This window comes from Stegodyphus dumicola, chromosome 2 (assembly GCF_044657685.1).
Source record: "Stegodyphus dumicola isolate Sdum_Otavi_A_Nest chromosome 2, ASM4465768v1".
NCBI lineage: Eukaryota > Metazoa > Arthropoda > Arachnida > Araneae > Eresidae > Stegodyphus > Stegodyphus dumicola.
Window position 1 is genome coordinate 115,561,378 of NC_140769.1, and position 12,849 is coordinate 115,574,226.

At 34.5% G+C, this 12,849-nt stretch overlaps 1 protein-coding gene across 4 annotated transcripts in view; it reads right to left on the reverse strand.

Annotated features, from left to right (window-relative positions):
- The window catches only part of LOC118196501 (THAP domain-containing protein 2-like), a 176,379-nt gene that overhangs the window by 136,841 nt on the left and 26,689 nt on the right, over positions 1–12,849 (reverse strand). Inside the window, exon 3 of one of the 4 annotated variants that reach the window (XM_085811055.1) lies at positions 4,651–5,641. The exons of 2 other annotated variants lie outside the window; for them this stretch is intronic. In XM_085811055.1, the coding sequence (XP_085667181.1) occupies positions 5,612–5,641 (30 nt within the window). In that variant the 3' untranslated portion in view covers positions 4,651–5,611. Of the gene's footprint in view, positions 1–4,650; positions 5,642–5,680; positions 6,703–12,849 lie in introns of those variants that run through there. One more of the 4 variants, XM_085811054.1, reaches the window with a different exon arrangement.

Sequence of the window (12,849 nt, forward strand, 5' to 3'; positions counted from 1 at the left end):
TGCAAAGAATTACCTTTCTTGAACAAAAAATTGATCAAATCACCATTCGCTCAAGACGCAGGCACTCGGATTTACGTAATTCACGTTCACGATCTCGAAGCCGATCTCGTAAACGATATGACCCTACTGGCAAATTTTGTTTTTATCACTTTCGTTTTGGAGCAAAATGCATTCCAGAGAAATGCAAGCCTCCGTGTGCTTGGGTAAAAAACGATTTCAAAAACCAGGAAAACTCGAATCTGCAGTAGGTTCAGCGGCAAACGCTGCTGCAGAAAATATGAAGGATTGTCGCAAATTTCGCTTATTCGTTCGTGACCGAAGATCAAATTTGCACTTTCTTATTGATAGCGGAGTTGACGTAAGCATAATTCTTGCTACTTCACAGAATAAATGTAAAACTGAATATAAACTGTATGCAGCTAATGGCACAGATATTTCCACTTATGGCATAAAAATGCTAACTCTTGATTTGAGATTACGTTGTGATTTTCAGTTTCCATTCATAATTGCTGATGTCACAAAAGGTATTTTAGGAGCTGACTTTCTTCACAAATATAAATTGCTTATCGATATAAATAAGAAAAAATTAATTGATGGCGTAACACAGCTTTGTGTCCAGTGTGATGTCGCTGCTATTTCCAGTGATTACTCAATAACCACATTAAATAAATCCATAAAAATTTTCGATTTACTGTCGAAATATCCCGAAATTTCTAAACCTAACCTTTTTCCTACACAAATTAAACATGATGTTACACATTTTATTACGACTGATGGTCAACCCATTTATTCAAAGGCACGACAGCTCGCTCCAAAACGCTTAGCTATAGCTAAAGAGGAATTTAAATTTATGCTTGACAATGGAATAATTCGTCCATCAAACTCCCAGTGGTCAAGCCCCTTGCACCTTGTTACGAAAAAGGATGGTTCATATCGTCCTTGCGGAGACTACCGACGATTGAATGCGCAGACGATACCTGATCGATACCCAATTCCTCGCATTGAAGATTTTCATCATATTTTAAGAGGTACAAATATTTTTTCTAAAATTGATTTATTCAAAACTTAATTTCAAATTCCCATTGCAGAAGAAGACAAATGTAAAACGGCTATCATCACTCCTTTCGGTTTATACGAATTTAATGTAATGAGTTTCGGTTTAAAAAATGCTCCTGCAACGTTCCAAAGATTTATTCACGAAGTCTTTAGAGGATTAGAATTCGTTTTTCCCTACTTAGACGATATACTCATTGCATCCAGTACCCATGAAGAACACGAAAATCACCTTAAATTAGTTTTCGAAAGATTACATACATTTGGGTTAAGAATTAATGTTTCAAAATCTGTCTTTGCTGTTTCCAAAATCGAGTTTCTAGGCTACCTAATTACACCTAAGGGTTCCCGTCCTTTGCCAGAAAGAGTTCAAGCTATTACTAACTACAAACGACCAGAAACAATTCATGAACTTAGAACCTTTCTTGGAATACTTAACTTTTATCGTCGTTATATAAAGGATGCAGCGAAGAATCAAGCATTGTTACATGCGTATCTCAAAGGAGCTAAAACGAGGGACAAACGTAAAATCGAATGGACTGAAGAAGCTGAAAAACAGTTTGAAACGTGCAAGAATGACCTGGTGAACACGGCACTGTTGTCTTTTCCCAATTCTGAATTACCTCTGGCGTTATTTACAGATGCTTCAGATACGGCGATTGGCTCAGTGTTGCAACAATATGAAAACTCCTCGTGGAAGCCAATAGCATTTTTTTCTAAAAAATTAAGTGATACTCAGCAAAAATATAGCACCTATGATAGAGAACTATTAAGCATATATCTTTCAGTTAGACACTTTAAGCATTATCTAGAAGGAAGAGTATTTACAATTTATACAGATCACAAGCCCTTAATATTCGCCTTTCGTCAAAAACTTGACAAAGCAACACCTAGACAGGCTCGCCAACTTCAATACATCTCCCAGTTTTCGAGTGATATCAAATATGTAAAAGGTGAGAATAATATTGTGGCGGATACATTATCTAGAGTTAATGAAATTTCATCGATAGATTATGATAAAATAGCTGATGAACAAACTCAAGATGAAGAACTAAAGAGTTTGCAAACCACTACTTCCTTGAATTTCAAGCAATGTTCTCTACCTTCGGGGAAATATTTGTGGTGTGATACATCAACTAAACATATTCGGCCATATATTCCTCAGGCTTTCAGAAAACACGTCTTTCAACGAATTCATGGTTTATCTCATCCAGGAATAAAATCGACTATGAAATTAATGACATCAAAATTCATTTGGCCTAACATAAAAAAAGATGTACAGTTGTGGACAAGAACCTGCATTCCTTGCCAAAAAGCTAAAATCAGTCGGCACACCAAAACAAAATTCGGTGAGTTTGAAGTACCACCAGGAAGATTTTCTGTCATCCATATCGATCTCATAGGACCACTTCCACCATCTAAAGGGAATATTTATTGTCTTACTTGCATAGATAGATTTTCGAATTGGATGGAAGCAATTCCTTTAGAAAATATTTCCGCTGAGAACGTCGCAAGAGCCTTTTATAGCAACTGGATTGCGCGTTTCGGAACGCCAAGTAAACTCATTAGTGATCGTGGATCCCAATTTAAAAGCGATACATTACGAGCTTTGTCCAAAATCTGTGGCATCAGTTTACCACACACTACTGCCTACCACCCCTCGTGTAATGGCAAAGTTGAGCGCCTTCATCGAACATTAAAAACAGCATTAAAAGCCCACAACAACATATCTTGGACGGACACGTTACCAACAGTACTTTTGGGTTTGCGTACTGCTATTCAAGAAGATACCAATCATTCTATCGCGCAAGTAGTTTATGGCCAGTCTCAGACTTCCTGGAGAGTTTTTCAGCGAACCAAGTATCCAGACAGCATCGGAGACTTTTGCTAATAAACTCCAGAAACAGATGGAAGTTGTTGGACCGAGACTAATTCGTAAAAATTCATCTGAACAGATATTTGTACATAAAGACTTAAAAACTTGTTCTCATGTGTTTCAGCGAATAGATCGGGTAAAAAAACCTCTGGAACCTCCTTATGAAGGACCATTTCCTGTTATTGATCGCAAGGACAAATATTTTACTATTAGCATAAAAGGAAAACATGTTAATATATCCCTGGATCGCTTGAAACCAGCATATATTTTAGCTGAGGAAAATTCTCATTTGATACACCCTGACTACACTAATTTGCAGAGACCGGACTCAAATTCGGATGTGAATCAAAAACATTCTCGCACAGGCAGAACTATACGTTTACCTGTTAGATTCAAGGACTGACTAAATTATTTTGATAGTGGTTAACACTGCAATACTAGTTACTACCTATTTCTCCATCTTCGTAACGTAACTTAGTTACTGGTGGGGGAGTAGTGTAGTGGCCCAGTTATTGCATGAGAAATAATTATTTTTTATTTCATATATTTGTTCATGTGTTTAATTATTTTATAAAATTAACTTTAATATTTTGTTAATATTCATATTTATATTTCTTTTATGCTGAATGGCAATAAGTAGTTCATATTTATATTTAAATTTCTTTATGCTGAATGGCAACTAGTTCTAGTTCTGATTCATGATTGCTAGGTTTTGGTTTTAAAACGTTGCTCGTAGCGTCGCATTTCGACAGCCGGAAAATAAAATGCAATAACTTAAGCTATTTGTTTATAATTCATGCTGTTCCTAGTCATAAATTAATTTTAAACATTAGTAGCCAAGGCTACAATATGTATGAGTAATAAATAATTATTGTAAATATGCTATGTAACTTATATTGTGATCTTTATATTGAAACAACTTATATATTATGTATGTATGAGTCATGCATCAACTCATGGCAATTGAAATTGTATTGTTTGTAAGAAATTAATGATAATAAGATGCATTGATGTATCTAATAAGATGTATTATTGATGACAGTACATAAAATTAATCAAAACTGTAAGATATACAGTTAAAAGGTACTATTCTATTTTCGAAACCAGATTTTGTATGGATGGATGGTGGTATTCATGTTACGTGTGTGTATGCACACACACTTATACACACGCGCATAGGCCCACCAGTGGCAGAGTGGTAAAATCTTTGAACACTGGATTCGAATCCAGGCAAATTCTTTGGCTTCATGGGCGTTTTCGTAGTTTTCCCCATTTGTAAAGTGTATACCAGCCACTTTTGTTTAGAAAGTCCTCCACAAAGGCATCCCTTCCCACAGGCAGATAGACCTAGTGTACTTTGCCATACTAAACTAAAATGAAACCCAAACCACTCGTGGATACATACATTACTTGTCTGAATTCTGTCCCGATAACAGAAAAGTACCGGTTAAAATTGGGCTTTTAAAGATATGTGAAAAGAGTTTTGAATTAAAATCCAGACTATAATTTCATTATCTTGTAATAAATACATTGGACTTAAGATTGCACTGTAACTATTTAATATGAGTTCCACTAAGCTGTCAATAATGCTTTACATTAAGTGCTAAAATCATGATCAGAATGTTATGAATTAGTATTATTGTTCGCATACGTGCTTCACAATTAGAAGTCCATTCTATTATCAATAATTTAATATCCATGCTTAATAAATAAGAACAATATGATACTAACTATTACATTTATTTATTTACAAGTTGTATGAATTGCAATAATTTCCTTTTCCTATATCTTCTTTTACAAAATACTTTCAGTCTATAATTCCTTTTTTAAACGTTAATTTCTCTCCATCATAAGTAAAATATATGCACACATTATTCAAGAAAAATTGTTTAATTAAAATGTTCAAAGTATGTTACAAAAAATGACATACTGATGTCTATAATACATTTATTAAAACTTATTTATTTACTACACTGAAATAATCAAATTCTCAAATTAATAGATAAGAGTTTGAAAAGCAGAGGTTTAAGAAATCGTGTAACATTTATTTTACATAAGAATGACTGTATATACATAATGATCACAAGTTTTCTTTTACTCAGACATTTCATGCTAACCTGTTTTTATTGCATTCGAGTTTTAAAACTAAGTATTTTTAATGATTTTTCTACTACTGTTTCATAATTCTGATTTTTATGCCAGTCAGAAATGATTTTCTTCGAGTATACAGAATTAAATTATTTATTTTTGGATTAGTCATCGAGTAATTTAAAATATAATACTTAGTACTATTACAAAATTTAAGAACTCCAACTTTTAACATGCTGCTTTTTATCACATAAAAAATTAACCAAAATGTAAACTTGTAATATTGAAAAATTTCTCTCTTAAGTAAAATTGCCACTACATAATTTCAGCACAAACTAAATATTACAGTATATAAAAGAATACAGTGTATTGCCTGTAAAATTAATGATACTTACATATTAACACAGCCACCTTAGCTCAATTTGGGTTTAACACATGAAAAGGTAAAAATTATTCATTGGGTGCAAGTTGATGGTTTGCACAACTTTTCTTAAATAGATACCCAAATTGTTGATACAGTCAAAAGTCGTTAATCCGGACTCGTCGGGACTTCGATTCCGGATTATCGATTTTTCCGGATTATAGATCATCAGTTTAAATCTCGTAAGATGGCATGCAGAAATTCTAAAATTAAAAATATGAAACCGTAATTTATGAAATAAAGAACAATTATGATCTAAAGGGTATCAAAATTAAAGAAAAAAAAAAAAAAAAAAGCTTAATATTTATTTGTTTACTTTATTAAACATTTCTCTCAATGTAAGTTGTTTAAGTTGCTTCATTTTATGTGATAATACTTTCTCTTTAATTCTATAAAAAGACATAATTTCTTGTTCAGTAACAAAGTTCCGCTGTTCAAGTCCCGTTAATTGCTGTGCCGAGAATACCGACTAACTTGTCAATCGAAATTTTTTCGTTTTCACTAACCTCTCTGTCACATTCTTCATGTCTTTATCCATTTTTTGCAGCAATTCCACTTTTTGTTTGTTGGACATGGAAATATACTTTCGTTTTGTAGATCCTTTGGAAGTTCCAGCATCGGAAATTCTATTTGACATAATCGAAAGTTCAAGTTTACTTTTATAAAATTGCTCTTACAGTCTGCAAAAAATAATAAGTGGGATCCAATTCGAAGATTAAGGAACAACGCAATCATTAACATTAACTGAAATAGATAATTAGATAATTTTAGCTTACACCGTCCGTTATACCGCAGGCAAAAACGTATTCTGCACTTGCGCACACGCATATGCGCAGTAGTCAAGGTCTTACGCGCACGCGTGAAACGCCTGTGCGCAAGTGCCGACGCGGCGCATGCGCAGAAAGTTTTTAGCTTTAAGGTCCGGATTATAGATCATTCCGGATTATGGGTGTCCGAATTAACGACTTTTGACTGTATCTATCATAAGTTGGCTAACATTATCAAATTATGAAAAGAAAACATACTTTAGAATTTGAAATATAAATTTTAATTATTGAATAAGGAAATAAAGCACATTCATCTCCAAATCTTTTTGTAATTGTTTTTCCATATTCTTTTCCCCAAGCGGTTTGTTTTTGCTTGAAAAAAAAATTAAATAATTTCAGAGACTCAGCATCACACAAACTTCAGCAGCATCGGCTATCTACCAAATGCATTTCCTTTTTCTTTCTTTTAGAAATTTTGTATTCCTGTTGAGTTTCCACTGTAGTTTTTTTTCCATTGTTGATAAATTCCAAAGAGCATATTTTAAAATTAAGGCAAAAAATATCACAATTTGTTCATAAAAATGTTGAAACTTGAAATACAACACAAAGAATGTATACGAAAACGGCGACATTGTCCTATTAAAGGATTGTTATGAGCATGGTTGCTAGAGTTTGCCACATTTTAAAAATTTGACGAGTTCTACTGAGGTGGTTGCAAGTAATAAATTAATTGCATTGTAATATGTGCATTTTTACTGTTAAGAATATAAAATTTTTGCTTATAATAAATATCTGAATATGCTAATTATTTATTTGCCCTCTTATGTGATTTTGATAAATTAGATACTATTTATTTTACATCAGTAATCTTCAGACTAATTTTAAATTTAGTTTCAGTGTGAATTTCTTTTGTTCTCTGCTTTCTGTTTAAATTTATGTTTAAATTGACGTCATGTAAAGCAACATAAAAAATAAAACTATTAAAAAATATATGAAAAGCAAACAAATGAACAAATATGAAAATTTATCAGTTCAGTTTCATAGATATTCCGTAGAGTAAAACCCCTAAGTTAATTAATAGGTGGGACTAATGAAAAGTACAACTTCACATACAGGATCTGTCAGAAAAATACATAGAAACTTTAATAGGTGATATCTATATATTGGTTTCTAAGTTGAATTATCTTTATAATATGTAGTATAATATTTCCTTAATATGTTTGTACTCTCGCATATATGTAACACATGACAGTGAACCAAAATGGACACACTCTGAGGGATGTTGTGTAGTACAAGAAATTGGTTAGGCTAGAGATCCTTCATCAAAAAATTATGGCAGAATTTTCAGCAGTCGCCTGAGACATCGACTAAACATCGTTCAAATAACTGCTCAGTATTGTGCTATAACTCTAGCTGTTAATGGCTACCGCTGTGACTGAGCAATCTAAGTTACTATACAGGTACATATTCATAAATATTATTATTAAACCTAGCATAGCCTCTGATATGTATGATTTAATTATAATTAAGTTCAATACTAAAGCACAAGAATTTTCGGCTAATCTTTGGAATATGGTAACAGGTAGTTTGGCGACATTTTGATAAGGCGATAAAGGTTACTAGCTAGGACTTTAGCAGTGTACATGGATAAAGTCAAGAGTGTGCGCAATGCCATTTTTGTGCAATTCTGGTATGTTTTTTTAAGTGAAAATAGGTTGACGTGTACATGGATACCGTGTATGTGCAATTCTTAAAAACGCGGCAAGCAGTGGGCGATTCTGCACTTTCTCCCAATTTCGCACATAATCTTCGTCATGATTAAGCACTTTTGTTCCATAAAAGTTCTAGCATAAGCGTAATTCAGCTAGCAGATTGTGGAAACAAAATGTTGAGAGAAAAAAAAAAAAAAAAAAAAAAAACAGCAGGTTGCTGTAGCAGGGTTTGTCGCTAAATTTTTGCCCCAAAATCGCCAAGTTACCATAATCCGAAGATTAACCGAATTTTCTTTTATTATTAAAGTGTGTGCATTTTTTTGATAGGCTGTTCATAAATATAGATGAATTTTAGTTTAATAGGACCGAGGGCCAGACCACCAGCACCTGAGTGGTAAAGTCGCTGAATACCCAGGGTTCCAATTTTGCCGAATGCGCTGGCTGCATGGGGGCTTTCATGGTTTTCCTCAAGTGTAATGTGTTTAAGAGCCAGTTTCCCTTTGAAAGTCTTCCATAAAAGCATCCCTCCTGTTAAGCAGATAGCACTCGAGTGCTTTGCATCATTAAATAAACCAAACCAAACCGAGGGCAAAAAAATCACTAAACCAAGGGCACTAACTCATGCTCTTGGCCGGTCAAAGGGATAATATGTAAGAATCTAAAACAGTATTAAAATTAATACGCTGCATTTTTGTGGATGCCAATTGCCTCGTATTTAGCACACATTGCTAATTAGCATCTATGTTCCCCAAAGCCTTTTATCATTTGAGCAAAGGATCTTTTGTCAAACTTGTGACTATTATACATTTTTCTGTAAACTTTAAATTTAAAACTGTGTGACTTGATGTTCCCTTAAGTCAAGGATGAATATTCCATAACATGTGAAGAAAACATATATTTATTTTCTCATATGTCGAACATTTTTCAGTATTATACTCAGATATAAGGCTTCATATTATGTATATTTAAAGTTTATATATATATATCAATATACCAGAGCCTGATCTTTACATTAAAAAAAAATCACATCACAGGAAACGAAATTTGAGATTAACATTACATATTCAAATTTATATAATTTTAATTTCAGCTTCAACATTATTCATTTTCTAGATTAAATCTTAACATGGACTATTTAGATAAAGCCCACCAGCGTCAAGCGGTTAATTCGCTGAACACTGGTAGTTCGGTCTGAGGTTCGAATCCCTCGAACAGGCTGGCTGCATGTACGTTTTCATGGTTTTCCCATGCGTAATGTGTATACAAGCCAGTTTCCCTTAGAAAGTCCTCCATGAAGGCATCCCTCTGCTTAGGCAGATAGTCCTCGAGCTATAAATTGCTATAAATCACATAAACCAAATCAAACCCTGCAAAAAAGTTAGGAACAGATTATCATTTTAACACAGTAAACTTTTTCTTTGTGATCACTTCTGAAACTGACTACTTCTCCTCAATACACAAATTCTGGTACTGAACATCTTCTTTTTGAAATGACAAGCTTTACACAAAATTAAAATCATGTAGAACTGCTGGTGGTCATCTTAGAGAGAGTTCACTGTATTTATTAAAGGTCAGAAATTTATTCAACTATTTCTAAAAACGCAAATTAATCAACAAAATCTGTACTTTGTTTCTGTAAGCATAAATAATAACAACTTCCGAGTTTGATTTAGTATGTATGATTACAGTTTGTTACATTAACGAATGTCATTTGCTTGACAGATATGAAGAATTTCTTTTGAGGAGCTGTTTTGCTTGGAGGGTTGGTTTGGTTTGTTTGATTATGGAAAGCATACAAGGTCTATGTGGGAGGTATGTCTTTGTGGAGGATTTTCTAAGGGAAAAACTCTCATATCCACGTTACGCATGTGGAAAACCAGGTAAGTGCTCATGCAGCCAGCCTGTCAAACTGAAATCAAACTCAGAGCGAACTATCAGCATTCCAGTCACTTTACCACTCAGGCGCTGTTGGGCTGTGTAGGGAGGGCCATGAAGGTTAGGTTAGGTTATTTAATTACGGCAAAGCCTCGAGGGCTATCTGCCTAAGGGGAGGGATGCCTTCGTGGATGACTTTCTAAGGGAAACTGGCTCGTATACATGTTACACATGGAGAAAACCACGAAAACACTCATGCAGCTAGCCCATTCACGGGCTTCGAACCTCGGACCGAACTACCAATTTTAAGCGACTTTACCGCTCGGCCGCTGGAGGGCTCGAGAGCCATGAAGGAGAATAATTACATGCACTGAAAACCCAATTCTAAACTAAATATATAAAGAAAGCAATGGAAATTCACTTATCAACACTAGTTCTTTATTAAATTAAAATACTGCTTAAAATAAATTTATAAAGCTATTGAATGAAAATTTTCTGTGTGTAAGGAGTAACAGATTAATTATTTCTAATATTATTACATAATTTTCTTATAAAGGAAATAAAAAATAAAAACAAACAAAAGCTTCTTTAGAGAAATTATTCTACTATTAAAAACCATATACTACTGGAATTAACATCCCACTTTATCCAAAATTAAATAAATGCATTTTTAAGTGATAAATCAAGTTGTGCAGAAATATTGAATATGAATATATTCATCTTAATTATTTAAAAAAACTGAATGTGAAGATGGGAAAAATTAAGAGAAAAAAGCTTTGTAGATTATTTGCTAGAAATCTGACATTCTGAAAAATGAATACACGCATGCACACACTCTCACTCATATTTATATGCATAAAAAAAACACATATTGATAGATATAATTCACATATGATTAATTATATATTGAAAATATATGTATGTGAGCATGCGTGTGTATACACCCTCATGAGAAATTTTTAGTGAGAAATTTTGTAATGTTTGAGACATAAATTTATATTCCTTCTGGAACAGTAAGGAAATAATACTTTAAAGGAAAATTTCAAAAATAGTATCACTAGAACAAATTTACGTTGCGAAGTAAAAATGTTTTTCATTCAAAGAACGCATTTCCTAACGCCGAATAGCAGAATGTAAACAAACGTCAGGAATGTGACATCACTCATGTGGGCGGAGTTAATGGTGAACCTTATCTGGATTGTCATTGGCCAAACTTAAGGCATTGTCCTAGCAGTGTACGTTTTGCTTATATGCGGCCGGGAGGCTAAACAAACGTGGTCTATATGCACGATGACCAGTACGGTGCGTGCCGTTAATGTCTACTTATCAGACGCCAGTTTCTAAAGTAGCAGGAACACAAGAACTCAACACATCAGGAATGGAGTTGAGTGCTGTTTATGGATAAGATCCTATTTAATCTGACAGGTGATTCTAGACAAATACACATCTGGAGAAAGAATGAAACACGTAGTCATCGTCCAATATCATCGAAAGAGACCTTTCTGGAGGTGCCAGAGTTCTCATTTTGGGACAAAGGTATCTTGCTTTGTCATTGCCCTTCACATCCCCCAAGGAAGTTCAATGCGTGTGTCTGTTACTGTACTGAGTTCCATTGCTTTACGTGCATCTGTTTAGAGATGCTATGGATCCGGACTTGCTTTTCATGCACGACAAGCCAACAACTCATTATACAATAGCTGTCGCAGAGCTCTTGGAGAGCAAGAATATTCAATGCATGGATTGACTTGCAAAAGCCCCAAACCTAAATTCTGTAGAACACATGTAAAATCTTCTCAGGAGATGCTTGGCACCAAGTGACCAACTGCCAGCAATGCTTCTGCAGCTGAATTTTGCACTAAGAGAGGAATGGAGGGCAATGTTTCAAAAGCTTCTTGACAACTTTACCCACAGCACGTACAGACATTGTTCATATACCATTCTGCCTGTACCCATTATGATAGATAACGTCACGAAACATGCAGTTGTATAATTTTATAATTAACAGTGATGTAGCTAGAATGGGGTAAGGGAGGCCATATGTCCCTGGCACAGCATCCAAGGGGGCGCCAAATTGATGCTACGAAATTTTTCCATTCTTGGCACACAGAAAGGGGCGCAAATAATTTCAGTTGTCCCCAGGTGCTGAAAATTCTAGTTACGCCCCTGACAACTATGTCTTGGTATGTCTACCATTTAAATCAATTTCATGTGAGCTAATACAACGCCAGAGCAGAGGCGTAGTTAGGGTTTTCAGCGCCCGTGGACAACTAAAGATTTTGCACCCCTTTCTGTGTGCCAAGAAGGGATAAATTTTCATTCTAAAATTTCGTAACATCAATTTGCCGCCCCCTGAATGCTACGCCTGGGGACAGATGTCCCCCTTTGCCCTACCCTAGCTATGCCACTGCACTGGAGGCTTAGAGTGCCAGTGATGCTGCCGGCAGTGGCAAGGCCTGCGGTGTTGGCTAGAGTCACAGTCTCATCATGACTCCAGGAAGGTGTTGATTTTCTAGATAAGTAGTAAAGGATAAGATCTAGATAAGTATTTACTTAAGGTAAACAACAGGTGGCCCTTACACTTTTACATAACATAATTCCTGCATTGCAGTCAGAGATGATCCCACTCTTTCTAAAGACTGGATTTTTCTTGCAAAGCAACATACAGATTTCAAAAAGAGAAGATGGCTCGGAAGAAATGGGTTAGTCACCAAATTACTGTAAAATGAAGATTTACCAAATATGCATTTCACACATAAAAGCCAACAATTGTTCATAACCCTATTTAAACATATGGGAACAACACATCTTATCCGATTATAAAATCATACTGATCATTAAAACTAACAAAGATCCCATCAAACTTGTGCCAGTCATTCTGACAGAAATTTGAATCATCTATTAGCTGTTTATTTAAGCTAGTTAAATAAGAGATACAAGCTATGAATTATGCATGTTTTATAAAAAAAATTACGCACATTTTTCTAGGTGGTTGGAACCTGTAATTTAGAAAAATACCTTACAGCATGCTGTCCCGTTTACGGAAGATCCTAAATTTTG